The sequence below is a fragment of the Muntiacus reevesi genome, chromosome 12 (assembly GCF_963930625.1).
Source record: "Muntiacus reevesi chromosome 12, mMunRee1.1, whole genome shotgun sequence".
NCBI classification, from domain to species: domain Eukaryota; kingdom Metazoa; phylum Chordata; class Mammalia; order Artiodactyla; family Cervidae; genus Muntiacus; species Muntiacus reevesi.
The window spans coordinates 52,456,932-52,481,834 of record NC_089260.1 but is presented as its reverse complement, the minus strand read 5'-3'; the positions used below and the strand labels follow the sequence as shown (position 1 = coordinate 52,481,834).

Here is a 24,903-nt window from a genome sequence, read left to right as displayed (position 1 = left end):
TTTTTCATAATAAAATGATTGCTCAAAGAATTCCATCTGATCACTGTTGAAAGCTCACTGCAGTTTATGATATAACTGATAAAATCTGCATCCTTGGCCTTCCAACAACCTTTACACCAGCAGATGGTGGGCGTAAAGATGTCATTCATCATTTATTTACAATGGACTTTATTTATTCTAGTGTCAACAGCTGCCCCAGGGAGTGGGTTATTGAATTCAAATGTGAGGCTCTGGGTTATTTGCTTCCTTTCAAATTTGTCTTCAGAGCTTAGTTGCTAGGAGTCCATTCTGTGTTCTAATAATGATTCATGTATTGTGAAGCCATTCAGTAAATTGGGTTGTCAGGGATTGCCAAAAAAGGTTTCGAGGTCTTGTTTTGGGGGGTGGCAGGGTGTGGATTGCATGTGCGTATGGTTGACTTGAGCAGTAGTGGTATTACGTGACTTTTTCCTAAAACTGGTGAAGTTAGGATTTCTTCTTTTCCTTTTATGTACTCATTCTCTCGCTGTCGATATATTCCACATATGAATAATAAGGAAACACAGAGGGCTGTTTACTAAAGGGAGCTCTCAAACTTTTCTTCTCTCCTCACAGGCAGGGCAAGAGTCCTTCCGTTCCATCACTCGGTCATATTACAGAGGAGCAGCAGGGGCTTTGCTAGTGTATGATATTACAAGGTGAGAACTTGCAGATGGTTCGGCTCAGTGGGCAACGCGGAGAGTTTTTCCAAGTATCAGTAGTAAAAGTATAGCTTTGCCTTTGTGTCCTACTTGCCTTTAAAGCTTGTGTATCTGGAATTAAATTTAAATTTCCTACAGAAATCTGTAACTGAGTTGCTGTCTTATATAAATAAGCATCCCAAGTTGATCAGTTTGGTAATGATATTTATACGTTGGAATTTCCTGAAGTGAGGTTACATTTAATTCCTAAACTGAACTATAGTCATTGAGCTGTGACTCCAGATACTGTACTTAAAATCTGTTTCTTGTTTCATCATTGCATATGGCTAAAAGCAATCTTTAATGGAATGCATACTGTTCATTGTACAGCGCTAGGGAAAATACTTTGAAAATAGTCCTCAGATTATCATTTATGTTTAGGAGAGACACATTCAACCACTTGACAACCTGGTTAGAAGATGCCCGCCAGCATTCCAATTCCAACATGGTCATTATGCTTATTGGAAATAAAAGGTAAAAAGACTATATCTTTAAATCTTTATTGCGTAATGGTGAAGACTGGGTAGCTGTTTATGTGGTCACTGTTAAAGTGCCTGTCTTGTACATTGTCCAAAATATGTTATTGATTTCTTAAATTATGAAATTTTTTGAATATTAAGAAGTTTCATTTGGTTTTTAAAATACTGATCATAAGCTTTGTTGGGATTTATTATTATTTGAAATAGTTTTTGTTGGAAGCTGTATTTGAAATAATATTTTTATGGAGTTTTATCTGATTAGTAATTTAAAATAAAACCCACTGATTTGTTTGGTGGCTAGGTCACTGTTCAGTATTATCCAAAATACTTGGCAGTAGAAATAAGGATCCATACAGAACTCAGAAAAACATTTTTTCCCTTTATCAGTGATTTAATATGTGTTGCATGAGTTAATGCAATACATGGATTAATCATGTGTATTTCTACTTGAAGACCGAAGCACTTTTATTAATAATATTGTTTACTAGATACCATATTTAGTACTTTTAAGCTTACCTCTAGGACTTACATATTAGTGTCATCTTAATATTATTTTTACAATCTTATTTTACCTTATATCTCTAGGTATTGTTAATTGCAGTGAATGTCCTTGTGTTTATGTTTTAAATGATAGTATAATACATAGGAAAACAGTTTCTTGACCGTAGTTTCTAGAAACTTTCAAGAGTGTAGGAAAGTTTTCACTAATTTAGTAGAAAATTACAGTGGTAACAATTAAAACTAATATTTTTAAATTGCTGGATACAGAATTCATTCATTCTTCAGGTTTATAAAATAGTATTAAAACATAATCTTTTAGAAAAGTAAAAGTATTACTCTTATATGGTAATAAACACAACAAAGCTTTTATTTATTTCATCCATTAATCAGGGAACCAGTAATATAGTACAATTAGTTCAAAAGAGAACTGAAAATACCACACGTTTATAATCAAATAAGGAATGCTGAAATGAACTTACAGATGGATACAAAACTGAACAAAATTCATAGATTGATAGCTGTATTCCACCAGGGCTCAGCTTGCATTTCCATGGACAAGAATTACTTGCATTAGTGTCTGTTTTTCGTAAGTTCGTTTCTCTTTAATATATCTGCAATTCTTGAAAACTTGTGGGGTGCAGTTAAAGCAGTGCTTAGAGGGAAATTATAACACAAAACACTTTTATTAGGGAAGAGTTTCAAATCAGTAACCTAAACTTTCACCTTAAGATTAAAACTAGAAAGGTAAGAGCAATGTAAACCTAAGGTAAACAAAAATAAATAAGGAGGTTAATGAAAAGAAAACCAGTAAAACTAAAAGCTAGCTCTTGAGAAGACTGAGAAAAGAAGACACACATTATCAGTATTGGGAATAAAAGAGTAACATCACCACAGATCCTTTAGATATTAAAGGGATAATGAGAGAGTAGTATAAACAAATGGATTGGGGAGATGTTGGTCAAAGGAGTGCAGACCCGTAGTTAGAAGATGAGTAAGTTCTGGTACCTCATATACAGCACTATGATTATAGTTAACAGTACTGCACCGTGTATCAGGTGCTGTGAAACAAGATCTTAAACATCTTACCATAAAATAAAATGATACATGATGTGATGGAAGTCCTAGCTGATGCTACTGTGGTAGTCATATTGTGTTATATAAATGCTTCAAGTCAATACGTTGTATTCCTTAAACTTAACAGTGTTACATGTCAACTGTGTGTCAAAAAAAGAAATAATCCCTAAACAATTTAAAAAAAAACATTTTTTTCACAGCTGCTTGATTTACCAGTTCTAAACTGTAGTTACCATAGTCTTCATAAACTTCCTCTATTAGATGACTGCTTTCTTATCTGTAGAATCTTCTAGTGCAAAAAATAAATCTAAATAAATGGAGAGATATACCATGTTCATGGATTGGAAAATAAATATTTTTAAGATGTCAGCTTTTCACAAATTGGTCTGCAGATTCATTGTAATCTCAATCAAAATGCTTCAGTCTTTTTTAAGCAGGTAGAAATTGACAAGCTGATTTTAAAATTTATTTGAAAATGCAAAGGTCATAGAATAGCTAATATTGGAGGATTTGCTGGTTTCAGCAAAGTGACTTCAAGATTTATTATAAAGCTACTGTAATAAGTCTGATATTGGCATAGATAGACATAGATCATTGAAACAAAGTGAGAAATAAGAAGTCAATCTATACTCATGTAGTTTGTTTTTTGATAAAGATGCCATGGTTCAGTAGGGGAAGGGGTAATCTTTTCTTCAAATGGTGCTGGAACAATTGAATAACCATGTGCAAAAAATTAACGATTCTTACCTCACACCATAAACAAAAGTTAACTGGAAATGAATTAATAGACCTCAACGTAAGAGCTAAAGGTATTAAAAAAAAAACTGTAGAAGAAACCATATAAAATTTTAGGGATTCTGATTTTGTCAGCCATTACTTACATAGAGAATGATCAACTTAACAAGTATTGGTAAGGATTTAGAGGAAATTGAAACTCTCATACTGCTGGTGGGAATATAAAATAATACAATGATTTTGCAAAACAATTTAGGAGTTTCTTTAGAAAATAAGCACACATTTGCTGTACCACTTAGCCATTTCACTCCTAAGTATTTACCCGAGAAAAAAGGATGAAAAAGGAGACATGCTATTTTCCATTTATATAAAACCCTAGCAAATGCAGACTATTCTTTAGTAGCAGAAAGCAGATCATTAGTTGCCTAGGGCACAGGGGAAGGAAAGGGTGTATTACAGTGGGGAATGAGGAGACTGGTAGCTTTACCGGGTATACACATATCAAACTCATCAAGTTTTCTACTAAATGTGGTTTTATTTTTATGTTAGTTGTATTGCTGTAAAGCTGTTAAAAAAGAAAGTAACATAATAAGTAAATATTATACTGGCATAAATTAAATTTTTTTAGTGTTATTTTAATTGAGGTTTGCTGTTAAGAGAACATACAGTTGTTCCTCCATATCCATGGGGGATTGATTCTGTCGTTCCCCTCAAATATCAAAATTATTTTAAGATTAAGGCTATTGGAGGGAAGCTTTGGTCTTTGTATTCAGTAATATGGAAGTATTCATGCTACCATTCAGTGGTGATGTATGAAATAGTAAGAGGAGAATATTTGAGTAATAAAGGAAAATTTCACACTTTTATCTTGCCAATGTTTTTCTTGTGTCTAAAATGAGACGGGGCAGCTTGTTGTTTAGTCACTAAGTCATGTCCGACTCTTTTGCGACCCCATGGACTATATTAGCCCACCACTTTGTCCATGGTATTTGCCAGGCAAGAATACTGGAGTGGGTTGCCATTTTCTTCTCCAGGGAATCTTCCCAACCCAGGGAGCAAACCCTACATTGGCAGGCCAGCTTTTTACCACTGAGCCACCGGAGAAGCTACTTACTGGTGGCTTAAATTTGGTTGCTGCCTATAATTCAGTTGTGAAAATAAAGAGCAAACTATAGCGTCTACCAAACATGTTTCTAATGATTGTAGAAGGGTAGTTCTTTAGGATACACTAGCTGTGGAAAGACATTATAGGGAAGAAACTAAGAAAAAAAAATGTATGACATTCAAAGACTGAATGGCAAAGAACAGAGATAAATGGGATTATTATCAGGTAACGGGAGTTGGGGTAAACAGACAGAGAGTAAGCCATTTTTGAGTTAGGTGAATTAAGCTGTAGGGAGCCAGTGGAACCATTTGAGAAAGATAGTGACCTAGTCAGAATGACAGATGACATAGATTTTTCTTAACTGTGGCATTTGGAATTGATTATACAAGGAATTAGAAAGCAGAGTCTACAAAGATGAAAGTTTTAAATAGGTAAAGGATTAGAATACCCTAAACAAGAAAGCATAAGTTAAGAAAATGGTTTAGGAAAGAAAGATACTTAAGTAGTAAAAGTGATTTAAGTGGGATTAATGGGGTGAAAAGTCAAAGACCACAATATGATTTTAGGCTTGGAAAACTGAAGAAATGAGTGCTAAAACAGAAGAAGTGAACACTAAAGTGCCACTTTCTTTTTTTCAAATAACCCCTTATATGTACATACCCTTAACCCTCTGCTAATATAACATTTGCAAATGCAGGCATCATCAGAGATGCTGGTAGGGAAAACTTGTGACTAACTTGAAATATCCCCAAATAAGGGATTATTTAAATAAAACGTGGCATACACATAAAATGGGATGAAGGGCAGTTAAGGGAAAGTATTTTCTTGAAGATTTTGTGTAACTTAAGGCTAATTTCAGATAACAAAACTCTTAAGAATGAGATAAGATAAGGGAGCTGAATTTCAGTAGCACACTGCCATATCACTGTTGAGGGTGTCCCCCAACCCTTATTTTTTATTCCTGCTAGAATATAAGCTCCAAGAGGTGGCCGGGGCGGTGGGGGTAGGGGGTGCAGCGAGGTGTTTTATGTCTAATTTGATGAGTGATCTGTCCCCAGATCCTGGAAATGGCTTGGCATGCAGGAGGGCCCCAGATTTCAGTTGGATAGATTATCTTCATCCAGTTATGCAGACTGAGTTTAAGTTTTTTTTTTTTTTTTTTACAATAAAACACACTTGAAGAAGAGACAGCTACTTTTTACCCCTACCTTAACTAATATGATTCCACTATGATAAAAATGGATACCGTACTTTTGTCCAAAATTTCTAAATTAGACTTCTATTTTTCTCTCTCTTCTTTGAATAACAGTTTTATTGGGAATTAAACCAACTAGGATGAATAATTAATGTTTCAGTAGTACTTTGAATTTTATCAGTCAACTTCCTATAGTTTCTGAGGATTGTGTGACTTATTTTTAATCATATTCAGACTCTGAGTCTGGCTGAAGGATGAGGAGTCTAGTGTAATTTTGCTCTGTCATCATGTTGAGTAAGATAGTTCCCTTCTTTCGGAACCCACTGTACTCAAAGGTGGGATTTGAGGCTTGACGTTCCCTTTGAGTTTCTCTGGTTTTAGCATTCTAGGACTCTAACTTAGAATCTTTCTTTGCTTGGATTGTTAGTTCTTTGAAACTAAGCAGTGTGCACTTTGACTCTCATAATACTCAGGATAATGCAGTTAATTATTATGTGTGAAAAATTAATTGGAAGAATGGTCAGCACAACTTTGAATCTAATTGTATTGTGTTGGTTGATAACTGAGCCCTTTCTTTCCCATGTTCAGTGATTTAGAATCTAGAAGAGAAGTAAAAAAAGAAGAAGGTGAAGCTTTTGCACGAGAACACGGACTTATCTTCATGGAAACTTCTGCTAAGACTGCTTCTAATGTAGAAGAGGTAAATAAAAGGCCTTTTTAAAATGTTTCTCTTTCTACGTAATAGCAATCATTTGTTAATCATTTGTTGGTTATACCCCATAGGCTTTTTAGACACAGATAGTTGTTGAAAGTAGAAAATTTCTTTCCTTTGAAATACCTTGTAACATTCATGTTATATCAGATTCTTAAATTATTTTCTGAGCCTTCTCTTGAAGTCAGAATGATTTAACAGATCTTTGTATATACTTTCCCTAAAATCTTTTTTAATGTGGTTGAAGAGGGGGAAAAAAAGAACATTAATGAAATTTGGAAGTGTTTCAAGACGCTAAACATTTGTAGCTGTTTGCATCCACTTCTGCTTAAATAGAGGAAGTATTATTGCTATGTAACATTATATACAACATGGGAATTCTGCCATATTTAATAACTAAGATTTGTGGTATCTTAATTATTTCTGTTGTCATCCTGAACTGTGGAAGTTTTCTGAACACACTATATTTTTCTGTGCTTTGTGTATGTGGGATATGGGATTTATTTACTACACAAGCAGGAGTAGGCAGTCAATCCTCTCTAAGGTAAATGTATGACTACACTCTAGTTCATAAAAAGGAGAAATGAGACTTAAGAAAATATGTAGTTTGCACAGAGTAATGCTGCAGTTTCCACCTTCTGGGTAAGAATTTTAAAAGCAGCTGCAGAAAAGCTGCAGAAATGATTGGAGAAGCACTTGCTTTAAGGATAGGGGTCCTAGGCCACAGCTAGCACTGTGCCTTCCACATAGTAAACAGTGAATACATATTTATTAGGAATAATACTCGTCTAATTACCTGTTGAACCCGGAAGTTGACTATAGTAGTTCAGCAGCATTGGTATTTTCACTGAAGAATTCTTAGGTAAGATATCCTGCTCATCTCCACTTAATGAGGTGCTCTGTGATTGTCCTTAATATGTTTCTTACAGGTTCCAACTAATGCTTTACCTGTGTTGCCAATTAATTGCAACTTGATGACATATGAAAATGTTTTACTTTACACAGCAAACCCAGAGAGAAATTCATTCTGTCCTCTTGTTTAACTTAAAATAGACAGAAAGCTGCCTGTTTCAGTGATGCATTCCTTTCCTAGAGGTTGGATTTGAAACTGGAAGGGCTGGTGTGTTGTGGTCGTTTCAAGACATAGGAAGCATATCCTTATTGATTATTAACAGTGGATTTTCGTGTTGATTTTGAGAACCTTAAAACCAGAACTATCTGTATTTTATGAAAGAGCTGTCCTGTGAAGTCAGATGACAAGACAGCCACTACCAGAAAGTAACTCTGAATTTCTGGTATTAACTCTGAAGCCTTTGTGTTCATTTTCTAATTTTTAACAAGTCACATTAGGTATTTATTTATAAGTAGAAAATTACTATTGTCATTTGACTGAACATTTAAGTGAAGTATATTTCATTAATGTTTTGGCAGCATTATTACAAAACTTCTGTATCTGTGGTTAATAATGAAAATAATTGTTTAAATTTGATCAGGGCAGGAATTTTCCATACTCTTGAGAGAGCAGCACTTTTCTTAATCATGTAAATTAATTTGCCTCTCAGAAGCCAAGGATATTAGGAGATAATCTTTTTAAATTCCATTTTAAAGGATTCATAGATAAGCATTGCATAATATAACATGTGAGATCTTACCTAAAGGCTAAAAATGTTTCATGATAAAATATTTTAAGAAGATGGAAGTCCATTCTATGATCCAAAGGAAATCAAACTTGAATCTGTACACAACTTAGAAACTAATTGAACATGAAAATAACAACCAAAGGACTCCTGCATCTGGGAAGATGGAGTAGACTGACTTTCCACCTAGTTTTCCTGCTGAGTACAACTAAAACTCTGAGCATTATATGTAAAACAGTTATAAGAAGACCGAAAAGTGGCAAGAAGAAGGCCAACCAGCTAGAGACCCTGGGATCTGAGGAATGATGTAGGGGGACCCCTGTCCCCTTGGTTTATTTTTGCCTCATATTACCTCAGATTGGGTTCAGGAGTAAGTGGCAATCTAGAAAGTTGTGTTCTTCTGTTTTGTTCTTTCAAGAAGATTCAAGTACATGGCATAAAGGCATACAGCTCAAAAAGGAAGGAATAAATTGTTTGTATTTGTGGATGATACGATTATCTCTGTAGAAATCCCAAGAATTTGTTGTTGTTCAGTCTCTCAGTCGTGTCTGATTCTTTGTGACCGCCTGGACTACAGCACGCCAGGCTCCGTTGTCCTTCACTGTCTCCCTGAATTTGCTCAAACTCATGTCCATTAGTTCATTGATGCCATCCAACTATCTCATCGTCATCCCCTTCTCCTGCCTTCAGTCTTTTCCAGCATCAGGGTCTGTTCCATTGAGTTGACTCTTCGCATCAAGTGGCCAAAGTATTGCAGCTTCAGCTTCAGCATCAATCCTTCCAATGAATATTCAAGGTTGATTTCCTTTAGGATTGACTGGTTTGATCTCTTTGCTGTCCAAGGGACTCTACACAGTCTTCTCCAGCACCACAGTTCAAAATCATCAATTCATTGCCACTCAGCATTCTTGATGGTCCAGTTCTTCCATAGTGCATAACTACTGGGAAAACCGTAGCTTTGACTATGCAAACCTTTGTTGGCAGAGTGTTGTCTCTCCTTTTTTTAACGTGCTGCCTGAGTTTATCATAGCTTTTCTCCCAAGAAACAAGCATCTTTTAATTTTATGGCTGCAGTCACCATCCACAGTGATTTTGGAGCCCAAGAAAATAAAAGTCCGTCATTGTTTCTCCATCTATTTGCCATGAAATGATGGGACCTGATGCCATGATCTTCGTTTTTTGAATGTTGCATTTTAAGCCAGCTTTTTCACTTTCCTCTTTCACCTTCCTCAAGAGGCTCTTTAGTTCCTCTTTGCTTTCTGCCTTTAGGGTGATATCATCTGTATATCTGAGGTTGTTGATATTTCTCCTGGCAGCCTTGATTCTAGCTTGTAATTCATCCAGCCCGGCATTTTGCATGATGTACTCTGCATATAAGTTAAATAAGCAGAGTGACAGTATATAGCCTTGATATATTCCTTTCCCAATTTTAAACCTGTCTATTGTTCCACGCCTGGTTCTAACTGTTGTTTCTTGACCTGCATACAGGTTTCTCAGGAAGCAGGTAAGGTGGTCTGGTATTCCTGTCTCTTTAGGAGTTTCCCACAATCAAAGGCTTTAGCATAGTCAATGAAGCAGAAGTACATGTTTGTAATTCTCTTGCTTTCTCTGATCCAACAGATGTTGGCAGTTTAATCTCTGGTATCTCTGGTTCCTCTACTTTTTCTAAATCCAGCTTGTACATCTGGAAGTTCTCAGTTCATGTACTGTTGAAGTCTAGCTTGAAGGATTTTTAGCATTACCTTGCTAGCATGTGAAATGAGTACACTTGTGTGGTAGTTTGAACATTCTTTGACATTGCCCTTCTTTGGGATTGAAATGAAAACTAACCTTTTCCAGTCCTCTGGCCAAGGGATTTACAAAATGCATTAGAGCTAATAAGTTAGTTCAGCAAGTTGATAGTATACAAGGCGTATTTTTAAAATCTACTGTATTTCTATATATCTACAATGAACACCAAAATTTAAAATGTATCATCTATAATCACACAAAAGGGGGACTTCTCTGGAGGCACAGTGGATAAGAATCCACCTGCCAGTGCAGGGGACACAGGTTTGATCCCTGGTCTGGGAAGATTGCACATGCCATGGCGCAGTTAAGTCTGTTTACCCCAACTACTGAGCCTGTGTTCTGGAGCCCGAGAGCTGCAACTGCCGACGCCCATGGGCCTAGACCCCGTGCTCTGCTACACGAGAAGCCTCTGCAGTGAGCAGCCGGCGCACCACACTCTGTTGCCTCATTCTTTTTCAGAGCTAGGTTCTCAGTCTGACTTCGGCCATCACAGCCAGGGTCTTGCTGGACCTCCTAGTTGCCTCACCTAACAAATCTTTTCTCTTCTTACCTTTAATAGTCCCTGGGGGGTATGTGATACTTCTGACCACTCTTCTATAAACTTTCTTTTTTCTTAGCTCCATGATATCATAATCTTCTTTTTATCTGTGCCTCCCAGACTCCTTTACTGTCTTTTATTTCCATGTTGAAATTATCACCTGAATCCAGGAATACCCTTCTTAGGCTATATGTCCATCTCCACTTGACCACTGCTGGCCCTTCTCTCCCCTAGTCTGCGAAGTCCCCTTTCCTGTATCCCAGGGCACCCCCCTTCCCTGCCTCTTCACACTCAGTTATTATGTGTTGCTCTCCACATGTGTATTACTATTTCTGCCTATTAATTTAAGTATCTTTCCACACTGTCCTCTTCTATGATCGCTTCCTAACTGAACTCCCCATCTTCATTTTTCAGTCTTCCACACTCTTGCCTATAACGCCTTTCTAAAAAAGGAAAATTGAATGTCATTCTCCAGCTTTATTAAAACCCTCCAGTGGTTCCTCACCGCTTCAGAATCAAACTCCTTGGCTTGGAAAACAGGCCCTTCACTTGCCAGCCCACCCCTCCTCGCTCTTCATGTTAAACTGGGAGTACATCCACAGAAAGTGTTCTTGGCACTTGAAATGCCCCCTTTCCTACTGAGCCTTCAAGGATGTTGTTGAGTCTCCTTCCTCCTCATGGAATGCTGTGACATGGGACACACACACACACCGCCCCCTCCACCACCACCGACCACCCACACAGTTCCCCTTCTGTGCTTGTTTCTCTGTGCTTATTCATTCCTGGGTCATTCTGGTCATGGCTTTATCTTCACACTCATGACTCTGTCATGACTCTTGTTTTCACGTTGGCTCAACATAAGGACAGAATTCCTTGAAAACCTAGACCATATTTTTATCTTGGCATCTCCAAATATCTAGCACAGTTTTTTCCCTACACAGTAGATAAATGTGTGGATGGCTAAGTATTTAGTTAATTTCTTTAACCCTCCTCCTCTCCCTGCAGTCTTCAGTCACCTTCTGCTTTGGTCCCACTTGTTACTCTGTAGGTTCAATTCTGTCCAAAACCTTCTTTGCCCTAAGTGTTCTAAAACCTGTGAGATTCTTGAAAACACTGATGAATAGACTGGCTTCTCCTTTGATTGGGAGCTCCCTCTGGTAGCTACCTGGAGTCTTTGTGGTTTGAAAGGGTTTTTTAGACCCAGGAATAACTGCCTAAAAGATTATGGCAGGCGAGAGAAAGTACCCCTTCCCAGAAGCAGCAGGCCAACTTTCTAAAGATGTCCAAATACTCTAGAAGTGGTATATTTGCTTCTATAATTCCTACCTTGTTTTTCTCTTTGTATTTCCTCTCTACATTAAAATTTCTTTTTCTCAAAGTTGTAATTACCAAAACTTGACATTATTGCATTCCCTCTAGGACCCAAAGGTGATTGTGGTGTCAATGAAATATTATTTGTCAAACTGTTGTCACTGTATCAGATATTCTTCCCAGTTTCTTAGCCATTTGATGGGTGATTTTTCCCTATATTCATCAGTTTTGCTTAAAGTTAAGATGGGAAATTTGTGGGAAACCAGGATAAATACATAAATGTGAAAAAAAATTGAGGCAAAAGTTTAATAATTAAAAATATCTTAAACTATTGAAAAATCAGGGCTTGAAATTCCTGACTTAGCTGCTAATGTACTAAAGAGAAGAGCCAAGATGATAACTGAAAATACAGCGTGCTAACCGAGAGACAGATTGTAGTAATCTGCCGAGCCATTTAACCTGAAGGATCAATGGATTTCTGTCTTGGGGGGAAGCACGTGACGATGAGACTTCAGTAACCAAGAAGACCAGTTTCAAGGTTTCTTGTTAATACTGGTGTCCTCTCCTGGTACTTGGAGATCTACAGACTGAATTCCAAGTGAGATGACACATTCCTTGCCTTGGGCTGTGTTGTAAGTGGTAGAACAGGTGTTTCATAGAGCTGGAATGTGGGTATAAACTGAGGGATTTGCTGTCCCCTTAGCCCTGTACTCAGCGTCGTGAGCTCCACAGGGCCGTTCAGTTCATTTCAGTCACTCAGTCATGTTCGACTCTTTTTGACCCCATGGACTGCAGCACGCCAGGCTTCCCTGTCCATCACCAACTCCCAGAGCTTACTCAGACTCATGTCCATTGAGTCAGTGATGCCATCTGACCATCTCATTCTCTGCCGCGCTCTTCTCCTTTTGCCTCAATTTTTCCCAGCATCAAGGTCTTATCTGATGAGTTGGCTCTTCATGTCAGGTAGCCAAAGTATTGGAGTTTCAGCTCAGCATCAGTCCTTCCAGTGCATATTCAGGACTGATTTCCTTTAGGATTGACTAAAGGAAATTTGATCTCCTTGCAGTCCAAGGGACTCTCAAGAGTCTTCTCCAACACCACAGTTCAAAAGCATCAATTCTTCGGCGCTCAGCTTTCTTTATGGTCCAACTCTCACATCCATTCATGACTACTGGAAAAACCATAGCTTTGACTAGACAGACCTTTGTCGGCAAAGTAATATCTTTGCTTTTTAATATGCTGTCTAGATTGGTCATAGCTTTTCTTCCAAGGAGCAAACGTCTTTTAATTTCATGGCTGCAGTCACCATCTGCAGTGATTTTGGAGCCCCCCAAAATAAAGTCTCTCTCTATTTCCATTGTTTCCCCATCTATTTGCCATGAAGTGATTGGACCGGATGCCATGATTTTAGTGTTCTGAATGTTGAACTTTAAGCCAACTTTTTCACTGTCCTCTTTTACTTTCATTAAGAGGCTCTTTAGTTCTTCTTCACCTTCTGCCATAAGGGTGGTATCATCTGCATATCTGAGGTTATTGATAGTTCTCCCGGCAATCTTGATTCCAGCTTGTGTTTCATCCAGCCTGGCATTTCGAATGATGTACTCTCCACAGGGCTTTTCACTATAAACCTGACCTGACCTTAGCAAGCTTCCAGCATCCCTCTAGGGGGGTAACACAGGACAGATATAAACCCAAGATTGGAACACAGCACAGAAACTTCCACAACAGTTGTTTAGAAGGATAATGTGGCATGACTGCTTCTACTGGTAAAACAACCACCCAGACAACAAAACTTCCAAAGATCAGAATCTTTTTCCTCTTTCCCCCACCCCCGTTTGGCCATCATCCTAGGGAACTTCAGGAATGATCAGAACCAGACTAACTTTTCAAAGTTACATCCAATTTCTCTACTTCTAAACCAGGGAAGCTAGACATTTCTGAAGACTGTAATGCTGCTATGTGCATGTCACACATTTAAACACTCACACAACTCTATAGATCACCAGCTCTCAAGGCTCCCATCAGTGGGAGAGTTCCATGTGTGTAAAATAAACTTTCCATTCTCTCCTTAAAACCTGATTCACGACATAACCTTCCATCTCAGTCACTTAAGCCAAAAATGGAGTCATCCTTAAACATCTTATCATCCTTTCCCTGTTCTTTATCAAGTCCTGTTAATTTCTCCATAGGCAATATTAAGTTTAATCTTTACTTTCTATTCTGGTTGCCGCTATTACAATTTGTCAGGCCTTCACCTCTTAGCTTGATTATTGTCCTAAACTACTTACTGGCCTTCCTGTCACCAGCCTTGCCTCCTCTTAACTCCTCCTCTTAAGCTACCCTCTGATTTTGTCCCCAGACTTCCTCCCTTTTCAGAGTTCACTGGGCACCTCTCTATCCTCATCTCCCATGGCTCACTGTCCCCAGCTTCCACGTTAACTAAGCTTAAAATCTGCCCCTCTGTCCAGGGTGGTCTTTCCTCCCCTGATTTTTCTAATAAATGAGTGGGAGCTTACTTATCCTTCAGGTCTTCATTCATAGGACTTTCTCTCTGGGCGGTTGTTTTACCAGTAGAAGCAGTCATGCCACATTACCCTTCTAAACAACTGTTGTGGAAGTTTCTGTGCTGTGTTCCAATCTTGGGTTTACACCTGTCCTGTGTTACCGCATCCTTGAGATCAAAACATGCATGTACCTGAGTATGTAACTGCATGCTCAGTGCCTGGTATGAATCAGGTATTCATTATGCTTGTTGAATGGAAGAACTAAATTAACACAGAATTAAATATATCTCTGTGTTTATAAGTAACACAAAAACAAACTTAGCCATCCAAAACAACTTCTAGCTAGCTAGAAGTTTTTTTTAAAGGATATGAGAAGTGTGTGCTTTTTATGTTCAGTTTTAATGGCCATGTAAGCAAAATAAATGAAAATTCCTTTGCGTTGTATTGAAGATAAGAGATCCTAATAAAAAGAGGATAAATGTGGGCAGGATCTTCATCCTGGTTCTGCTCCAGTGTTGCCTGCCTGTTCTTGGGCAAGTCATTTCTCTTTTTGCAGCTCAGTCTTTGCTGTCTGTACAGTGAGAATTATTACAGGTCAGTAGATTCAGCAGTGCTCTCTCTTCTAATAGAACACAGGAAACTGGATGAAAGAAAGAAGAGCAGAACAGCTCTACTATGTAATAGGGGCTGTGCCCTGGTTCTCCTGCCACTGGCCACCCTCCTTCCTCACTCATCCCCCCAGGGGTGGCCCCTGCAGGGTGTCGGTGAAACACAGTAAGAAGTCATTGTGTGTGGGAGGCCTCTCCCTTTAAGCTAAAGCAGATAGAATCAGTCACAGAATTTGAAGAAGCTTCATGTGTAAACTGCCCCATCTTGAATTCTAGTTTGATGTCCTTTTCACAAAACTGTCCTATCTCTGCATAATATCAAAGTCTTATCTCAATGTGCTTTCTTCTTGAGGGCTCACTGTGTGCACATTATGTGTTGCTAGTTTACCTTTTGATACTTAGTTTTATTTAATCAGGATGTTTTCATTCACTGGGGGTTCTGCTCCCGTGTACCTGCTTCTCCTGTGGTTCCCATAGCTATCCCTTGCCCTCATATCCTGGTGGTGAGCGCTGCGCCAAGGTCTACCTACGAGCCAAGCGCTGGTCTTAGTGCTTAACCTTCTTCCTCCAACAAGTCTGTGGCATGGGCATCATTGTGGCCCCCATTTTACAGAGAGGTTGCATGTGGTAAGAGGCGACACTGACCTTTGACCTCCCTCCCAAGCCTGGTTCAGAGCCCCACCTTCTGTTCTGCTAACAAGCTTACAGGTACAGCTTCAACTCACAGAAGTAACTTCCTCATTTTTACACATATTTTGAACTTCTTTTCAGAAATAATGAAACCAATGTAAATCACTTAGCATAGTGACTGACCCATACAGTAAATACTTGGTAAATGTGGGTTAATAGAAGCTTTGGCAAGTGAACACCAGTATTGTCCATGGCATTGATTAAGCAATGGAAAAGAGAATTCAGCAACATTCTAGCTCTTTTTCACAGTTCTCAGGGAGAACCGAAGAGTCGCTTATTCTACAGGGCACTTTGCTCTTTAACATCTATTCTAGATGTCTAAGTAAAGCTGAGATACTTCTATTTATTTTTAATTCTCACCTAACAAATGCTGTAACTTCTATCCAGCCACCAGGTGGCAGCATGTTACACAAGTAATTTAAATGTTACTCTGTTCTAGACAATTTATTTTCAATATTTTGCCTTAAAAACTGTAAAACCCTTAATAAAAACAAACCATGATTTCATGTTCCACTTTGTGCTCCCCCTTGTTGACTGAGCAGGCACTCTGGGCTCACTGTCCACAGTCGGCCCTGCCCCCGTCTTGGCCTGCACACATCCTCCCTCTGTCAGTCAGGGCAGAGGGTTTACGTTTACTGCATCTGCAGCTGAACTGTCAGCACTCGTGCTGAGATCCTTTTGACTAAACTGGTTCATTTCAGCAGCAGTAGGATCTATCTACATCGTCCTTATCCACAAACCTTTCATCCATGCCCCAAGAAGTACCAGCTCAGTCAACAATGGAGTAGGTGCCCTTGGATACTGGCCAGGTGGTAGGTGGGATATACACTCTACTTCTTTGTGGTTATGTATATTTTAATTTGTGCTATAGAAGTCCCTGAAAACTTAACCTCAGTAAGGCAAGGTATTATCAAGCATCACTCAGGTAACTACTGCTAGGGGTTGAAAGATTAGTGTCTGAAGTGGAAGGCAGTTAATGGCTAATAAAGGTAAGGAACTGGACACAGCAATTAATCAGAGGAGAGCAGAGCGGGGAGCTAATGGGAAATGGAGAGAGTTGGGCTTCAGGTGCCGGCGTGGGCGCTGCATGGGAGGTCAGGCCTCGCCAGGGTAGGTTGGCTACAAGGAAATCTGTTTATACTTCTCAACCATGGATGTGCCTGGATTGTCTCACAGGCCTAATGAAATCCTTTCACATCAGCTTCTCAGCAGGTTTTTTTTTTCCTGTCCTATAACCTATTTATTCAGATTTGAATATGGATAGAGATGAATGTAACATTTGTGGTTCTGACTTAATGTGTCACAGAAAACTGCAGGGATCTTTAGGATGTCATGTTTTCAAAGTATTATGTTAATTAACCAGTGCTGAAAATTTTCTGGTGTTCTGCCATCATCTTGCTTCACTTTTCTGAGAGTAAGGAAATAACTATTCCAGGTAAGTTAATTGTTACACAGTCTTTCCCTGGTAAACATTGAAATCTGTAAGAATGATGAAGGCATTTCAAAAATGTGTTTTGTTTTACGCTAAACAGCAAATCCCAAGCCTCTTTCTCCTTCTTGACTTGGGCCATCTTGGTCAACATGTGCCCTCTTCCATCAGGAGCCGTGAGCCCGGTCTGGGCTGGCCCGCGGCTCCGCAGCCAATCTGAAGAGTGGCTTGGTTCCCGATGCTGCGCATGCGCATCCCCACCGGCCACTCAAGACACATCCTTCTCACTCGCTCGCTTTCCCGTCTTCTTTCCCCTCCTTTTCATAATTTGCGTCGGTAGCCTGGGGAATAGAAAAAGTAAAACTAGTTAAAATGATGTCTAAAATTGGAAGGAATTTCAATTTAAGACTGTCCTATTAAAGCCTAAGCTTTAGGGAATTCCCTGGTGGACCAGTAGTTAGGACTTTGCGCGCTCAGTGCTGAGGCCCCGGGTTCAGTCTCTGGTCAGGAAACTAAGATCATGCATGCTATGCAGTGCAACCGAAAAAAAAAATAAAAGGCAAAACATGAGCCTGGTGTAAAGGCTTTGTAATATTATTAATTTAATGTTAATTACTTCGGGTTTTTTTTTCTGTGTTCTATAGGTATTTCAGACTATTATATCTGTTCCTTAAAATATATATGTGAAGTGGTGGGATGGGGGATGGAGAGAGGTTCCAGAGGGAGAAGATATGTGTGTACATACAACTGATTCACGCTGCTGTACAACAGAAACGGTGTAAAGCAATTATCCTCCAGTCAAAAAGGAGAATATATATGGAGACTGATTTTTAGTGACTGGAGTGAAATGAGCAATGAAAGAAAATTCTAGTTAATTATTATAACAGATATGTATCTCTTTCTGAGTTTTGAAATGCTTTGACGCTTTAGTGGACAGTTATCATCTGTGACAGGCAAGACTCTTCTCTTAGAAGTTTTATTTTATCTCTACTAAACGTTAACAGTATTTGGTTAATGTGTCACTATATTTGGGAACTCGGTTTCAGTGCATAAAAGAGGTATACTGCTGCCTACATCTGTTACATTGATTTTACACTCTTAAGGTATCATTAAAATTGGTCATCAGTCACTTAGTAATAGACAGTAACTATTAGTCGTTGCTGTGGTATAAACGAAACACCCACGTACATAGTACCCTCTCTATAACCTGCTGAAAGAAGTGGGAGATGTTTTTATTTCAGCGTCTTTAACATGTAATCAGAGGTGGATGACAAGTAAATGTAGTATTGTCCAAAGAGTATTTCATTGACATGATGGGAATTATAAAAGATAACTGTTATATTTAATTATAATTGAGTTAATTGCGTATCTTTCAGAAATAAAATACATCCTACTTCCATTGGGTACAAATATTCCTGAAGGTGCTTACTTAACAAAGCTTTAAGTACTGTTTAAGTGATAAAATTAGTGATTTAGAAAATGTAACATAAATAAAAATGTAGCTTTCTTAAGCCAGTTTTTAAATTAATCCATCAACAGATTGGCAAAAAAGTCAATTTTTTTACACCCATCAGCACGTGTAATGATCTTCATAATAAAAATGCTTGTTTATATGAAGTTATAGCTCATTCATGCGACCTTGTAGTTCTGCCTGATGTTCTGGTGAAACGTACACAGTATGGGTGCCCCTGAAAAGGGTTCCAGCCCTGTGAATTTATGAGTCTGTTGACTTCAGTGTTTAGTTAGCCCAGCCATCACTGTAATTGACGTGTTATTGGAAATAGAGTTAGGTTTTCCCTTACTTATAAGGATAACCTCCATTTTGAGGAATGGGAATCAATTCATAGTTGGCTGAAAGCCAATTTCTCCTTCATTTTAACTCCAACGCGCACACATGAAAAGCACATTGGCTTCCTGAGTGCCTAGTGAATCTGCAGTGATTAATTCTTCTCATTATTTTGCTGCAAGTTCTCATGACCCTCTCTGATGATTCGATCAGCCACTTAGAGCTGATGCATATTCATACCTCTGTGCCCCCGCCACTGCCGCGCACGTCCCGGCACCGACTGGGGTGTTCTTGGTGCAGTAATTGAGCTGCAGGAGATTGATTACTCTGGGGAGCTGTAAGGCCTTTAAAGGTGAAAACATATCAGTCCTGTTAATTAGGAAACAAAAGCTCTGGTGGCAGGTTCAGCAGTCAGTTGTTTCTAGTGTAGAAAAGACGGAAGGTAAGATGTGTTCTGCTCCATGGACCTGTTTACTTTTTAAATTTTGAATTGTCTGTATCAGTAGTAGTGGGGAACAACCTTCTTTTATGAATTTTCATAAAATGCTAATTGAATATAATATTAACACTATTATCTCTCAAATCTGGTGGCTTAAAAGCAGAGTTTGTATACATCTGTAGCATTGGCAATAATGTGTAAAATATCTTATTATCTTAACATAAATATAGGCTGTTTCTGGATTAATTTTGATATTCGGAGACTTCATTTGGTTACAATGTTCTATCACTAATTTTTTGTCAGGTAGTAGTATGCTACGTGGGAAAAGGGTGAAACTTGATTCAGTATGACATAGAAGTTGAACTGCCTTTATCTCTTTATGATAAGTACCCTTTGACCCTTTCCCCCTGGACTGCATGTTAGGTAGCGCGTTGTCTGCCAGACAGGACCCTGTGCGGACAGTGACCGCCAGGAGTACGCTGGTCGCGTCATGGGTGTCCGGCAGCTTCTCCGGCTGATGCGTTTTCCCTGTGTGCTGTTCTTACGTTTTGGTCTCCCCTTTGCCCAGCCATGATTTTTTTTCTTTTGAAATATAATTCACATATCATAAAATTCACCCTTTTTTAAAGGGTACGATTCACTGGATTTTAGTATCTTCAGAGTCATGCGACCATCTCCACTGTCTTCAAGAATATTTTCATCACTCCATTCCTCCCTTCCCATAATCCCTGGCAGCCAATAATTATTTTCCTTTTGTGGATTGACCTCTTCTGCGTATTTCACATAAATGGAATTGTACTATGTGACCTTTCATATCTGTATTACTTTACTTCACAAAGTTCATCAAGCTTGTCTCATGAATCAGTACTTTGTATTTTTAGGGCTGAATGTTATTCCATTGTATGAGTTGCACCACATTTTGGTTTTCATTCACCAGCTGGTGAACAGGTGTGTTGTTTCTACTTTATGACTGATTGTGTTAGTTCCCACACATCCTCGTCTTGTTGAACCACTTTACCACTGGGTCTGATATTGGCTCTGGGTTTTCTTAGATGTGGCTTATCAGGTTGAGGAAGTCCCCTTCAATATCTAGTTTGTTGAATGCTTTTATTGTGAAAAGGTGTTGGATTTTATCAAATGCTTTTTCTGCATCTATTAAAACAACCATATAATTTTTGTCCTTTATTTTATTAATGTGATGTGTTACATTGGTTGATTTTCTTATGTTGAACATTGTGATATTTTATAGACCTTTTTATGTAATGTTCTTTTACTATGTGGTTTTAAATAATTTAAAGTAACTTCTCTTATCTTATATTTCAGGCATTTATTAATACAGCAAAAGAAATTTATGAAAAAATCCAAGAAGGAGTCTTTGACATTAATAATGAGGTATAAACATACAATTGGCTAATAATTAATCTAGAATTGAATTTTAATTACTTGGAGTCAATTTATATTTTTAAAAATTCCTAAAATGGATCTATGCTGTCAGTTAAATATTAGTTTATAATCATGTAATTAAAAGTTTGTTATATGTTGTTAAATAGCTGAATCTTTATGTTTTGTAAAGCATCAGTTTATCTATGAAAACAGATTAAAGTAAGTGACCCTATCCATTTATTGCAAGCAGTGCAAAATAATAGAAATCCTCCAAAGAGAAGAAAATCCACTTTCATCCACACATCCATATGGTGTCGTCTGCTTTGGGGAATAATTTCCTGGTGTGTAAATGTGCATGTGCAGTGTTCCTCGTGCAGGATGCTCTCTCTGTTGTCTGGTGCGGAAGAGGGAAATGCCCAATTTGGAAATTACTCCCAGTTCAGCATAGCATGTTTTCAGGAGACCGAGTTAATACATGTAATTGGCAGTTGGCGCTGGTTGTTTGGTTTTTGTGGGTAGCTTTTCTTTTCTCTCTTTTTCTAAAATTATTCTGAACCAGATTTGATCAACGTGATTAGGATAAAATATAAAAATTTGAAGCAAGTAATTCAGAGTGTTTACCAAAGGCCATCATTTTGACCTAAATCCCCACCATGCATTTGTCCTTATTTATTTTAGAATTTTTATGTGAACAGGGTATATTATTTACTTTTACATAAATGTTTTTGCCAGTCCATGTTAGGATTTCTTGCTTCCGAGAGAAAAGCCCTTCTACCTCCCCGAGGTACAGTGAGGAAGGCCCTGTGTTGGGAGGACATTATGTGTGTGTGTGTGTGTGTGTCTCTTGGCCAGGACACAAGAGGCTCTTTTTATTTGCCTCAATATTCTTTGCTAAAACAAGCAACAGTTCACCCAAGATTTCCAAAAAGTACTTGATTTTTCGATTTCTTGTAATCTGTAGTGATAAAAGTTCAATCTGTAGTGATAAAGTTTCTATGGCAGTAGATCTTGAGTTAATTTCGCGGCGACACCATTCAGAGACTAATGCCGTATCAATGGAACAGTAATTGGGCCTCTATGAACAAGGGCGCGTTCATTGTGTCTGTCTGGTTTCATATAGTAGCTGACTGCTTTACTGTGCCTGGTGCGGCTTTGATTGTAACGTGCTGTCAGGAGCCAACAGGCCGTGCGATTTATTTGGCCTACTGCCAAGTCTGACTCCTTGATTCCTCAAGAAGTTGCTACCAGCCCAGAGGGGGCAAAACCAATGAGCCATAGGGCATGCTTTTTATTAAAGAGGAGTCAAAGGAGCGAAAAGAAACCACATCAGCTGCTGTCAATACTGAGCCAGTGCCAGAAACCCCAAGGCTACTACTGTTGCAGAACAACTGCCAAGCACTATAAATCTGAGATTTACTGTGACGTCAAGTTTCCTTAAGAGCTTAATTTCTGAAGCTACTGTATTACTTTTCTCCGTGCGTTGTATTTTTAGGTAAAATCCACTTGAGGGAGTGAGGGTTAAGACATAAGTGTGAGTTTGATGAATGAAAGAACCACTCTGTGTGTGGGTTCCTGGCAAGCTGCCATGTCTTTGGGGATCATAGAAATTATTGATGACACAGAACACTCATATGCCCTTAGCCTGTACAGCTGATTCAACATGGAGCAGAAACGCTGTCTAGAGGAAAGGTTGTCCGTTGTGTGAGAGCGGCATAAGATTTGCACATTTTCCTCCTTTAATGCTTTCGTTGTAAACAGTCTCTCCATTGTGAGAATTCCCTTAAAAGCAGCTCTCCAGTTTCTGTTAACCTAGTACCTGGCCATTGTAAGGAATTGTCTTCAGGAATATTTCCACAGTATTACTTTAAAAGGAAGAAATATTCCCTGAGAGATACTGTCTTAATTGTTGCCAAAAATTTGCTTAATAGATGTGTTTTAAAAATATATTTTAGTTGTTCGGTAATATCGTACCATTAGGAAACCAAAGAATTTCTTAAACTCGACCTTTATATTATCCTTTTCTCTTTTATTGCAGGCAAATGGCATTAAAATTGGCCCTCAGCATGCTGCTACCAATGCCACACACGCAGGCAGTCAGGGAGGACAGCAGGCCGGGGGAGGCTGCTGTTGAGTCTGTCTGTACCGTCTCGCTGCCCGAAAGGGGCTGCTCACCTATCCTGTCACCCTCTCCTCCCGCTCAGCTGAGACATGAAACTGTTTGAAATGGCTTTATGTCACAGAAGACTTTAATCCTTCAAATTCTTGTATAACTTTGAATAAATGGTTAATGTTCACTTAAAAAGACAGATTTTGGAGATTGTATTCATATCTATTTGCATTTGATTTCTAGGTCAATTGATGTGATTATTTTTGTTAAATGTTGTCTCGTGCCCCTACCTACGAACTGAATTGTATGAAACACTACAGAGTCATCCTGAGTATTTTAAATCAGTTTGTGGAGTTAGGTTTCCCCACATGCGTGGTTACCTAATGTTTAATATTATAGAACTGTCCTCAAAAGTTTGTCAATTTTCAAGGCTCTAAGGAAAACAGAAGGACTCTTAATTCTGTATTTATCTTTTACTTTCTGTATATATAGTTTAATAACCTGCTTGGGTGTAATTTGCCAAGCTTGAATTCTTTAATGCATTTGCATAAATTCTATACTGTTTAGAGCTTAAAGCTACAGAAGCATCATTAGGAATTGCTTGGACACTGAATTTTAAAACTTTTTGACATTGTTAACAAGCATGTTCATTTTTCCTTGTCACTAGTCCAAGAGAAATATGCTTAAATGTACATTATTACTAAAGGCTGTGTATGTGTTAACCTGTTTTAATGCCAAAAGTTTGCTATTTGTCCACAGTTTCTTTAAGACCTCTTCAGAGAAGGATTTGTTTGCCTTAATGTATCCCATTGGGTAAAAACACAGTATGATGCGTGAACTGGGCAGAAGCAAGGACTCCCTCCACCTGAGCAACTCCAGGAGGATCGAGTGTCCACGTGTAGATGGCACGTTGCGAGGACTTTAATCTTTCTTTCAACAATAATGTTTTCTTTTCCTTTTATTCACATGATTTCTAAGTATATTTTTCATGCAGGACAGTTTTTCAACCTTGATGTACAGTGACTGTGTAAAATTTTTCTTTCAGTGGCAACCTATAATCTTTAAAATATGGTAAGCATCTTGTCTGTTTTGAAGGGGATATGACAATAAATCTACCAGATGGAAAATCCTGTTAAAAGTAGAAAAGCTTTAGTAATTTACTCAGTGTGGTGGTTTTACCCTTTTTCTTTTATCTCCCTTGGTCTATAATGAAATTGTTATAGCAGTGCAAAATAAAATCCTATGTATAAAAATGTTCTTTTTTTTATTATGACCACATCCTTTTTTAAGAAGTTAATTTTTTTTAGTCCATCCACAGCTTTGGCGTGTATTTAAGCATATTTTTTAAAAGGGTCAGAATGTTTTAACATTACCCTTTTTAAAAATTTTGCTAGAATGTGGTAATCTTTTCAACAGTATTAAAATTCTTTGTTATTGATGATATATATAAGCAAGTATTTTTAAGAATGAAACCAACTACTTTCAATCTACTCACTGACTTCACCTTTCTGTCGTCTTCCCTGAAGATTCAGCAATATTCTGTCAAAGCTTTGACATTGCTCTTGGGAGAAGTCACCCAACACTGTCTTTTCACAAGCTCCTTGTGGGCAGAGGGAAAGGTGAGGGGAAATTGAGGTTCCTGAGTATTTTTACTATATTTGTTTTTCCCTGTAAGTGGTCTTACCAAATTCCCAATCTTCCCATTCACTCATCAGTGGTGGGCAGGACAAGTTGAGACAACGAAGACTTGTTCCACTCAACCAGGAAGAGGATGATTCTTCAGCTGCCATTAATTTTTCCAGAAGCTTAACATATTCCTTTTCCATGCTGTCTCCTCTAATTCTTCTATAAGTCAAGTATAAAAACAGAAAGTAATGGTAAAAAAAAACAACAAAACACATGTATCTTAGTAACCTAAGAAAAGCGTGCATGTGTGCTTAGTCACATCCGACTTTGGGAGACCCTATGGACAAGCCCACCAGACTCCTCTGTTCATGGGATTTTCCAGGCAAGAATACTGGAGTGGATTGCCAGTCCTTTCCCAGGGGATCATCCTGACCCAGGGATCTACCCTGAGTCTGCTGGATTACATGCAAGTTCTTTACCACCTGAGCCACCAGGAAAACCCTAAGAAGAGCTGGAGCCCTCAAATGCAACCCC

At 38.4% G+C, this 24,903-nt stretch overlaps 1 protein-coding gene across 2 annotated transcripts in view; it reads left to right on the top strand.

Annotated features, from left to right (window-relative positions):
- RAB2A (RAB2A, member RAS oncogene family) overlaps nucleotides 1-23,996 on the top strand; it is a 64,472-nt gene extending 40,476 nt beyond the window's left edge. For both annotated transcript variants that reach the window (XM_065903102.1, XM_065903101.1), the window contains 5 exons: nucleotides 595-677; nucleotides 1,101-1,193; nucleotides 6,397-6,508; nucleotides 20,577-20,645; nucleotides 22,672-23,996. In XM_065903102.1, coding sequence (XP_065759174.1) covers nucleotides 595-677; nucleotides 1,101-1,193; nucleotides 6,397-6,508; nucleotides 20,577-20,645; nucleotides 22,672-22,767 — 453 coding nt within the window. In that variant the 3' untranslated portion in view covers nucleotides 22,768-23,996. The remainder of the gene's footprint in view (nucleotides 1-594; nucleotides 678-1,100; nucleotides 1,194-6,396; nucleotides 6,509-20,576; nucleotides 20,646-22,671) is intronic.
- Nucleotides 23,997-24,903: the final 907 nt, after the last annotated feature.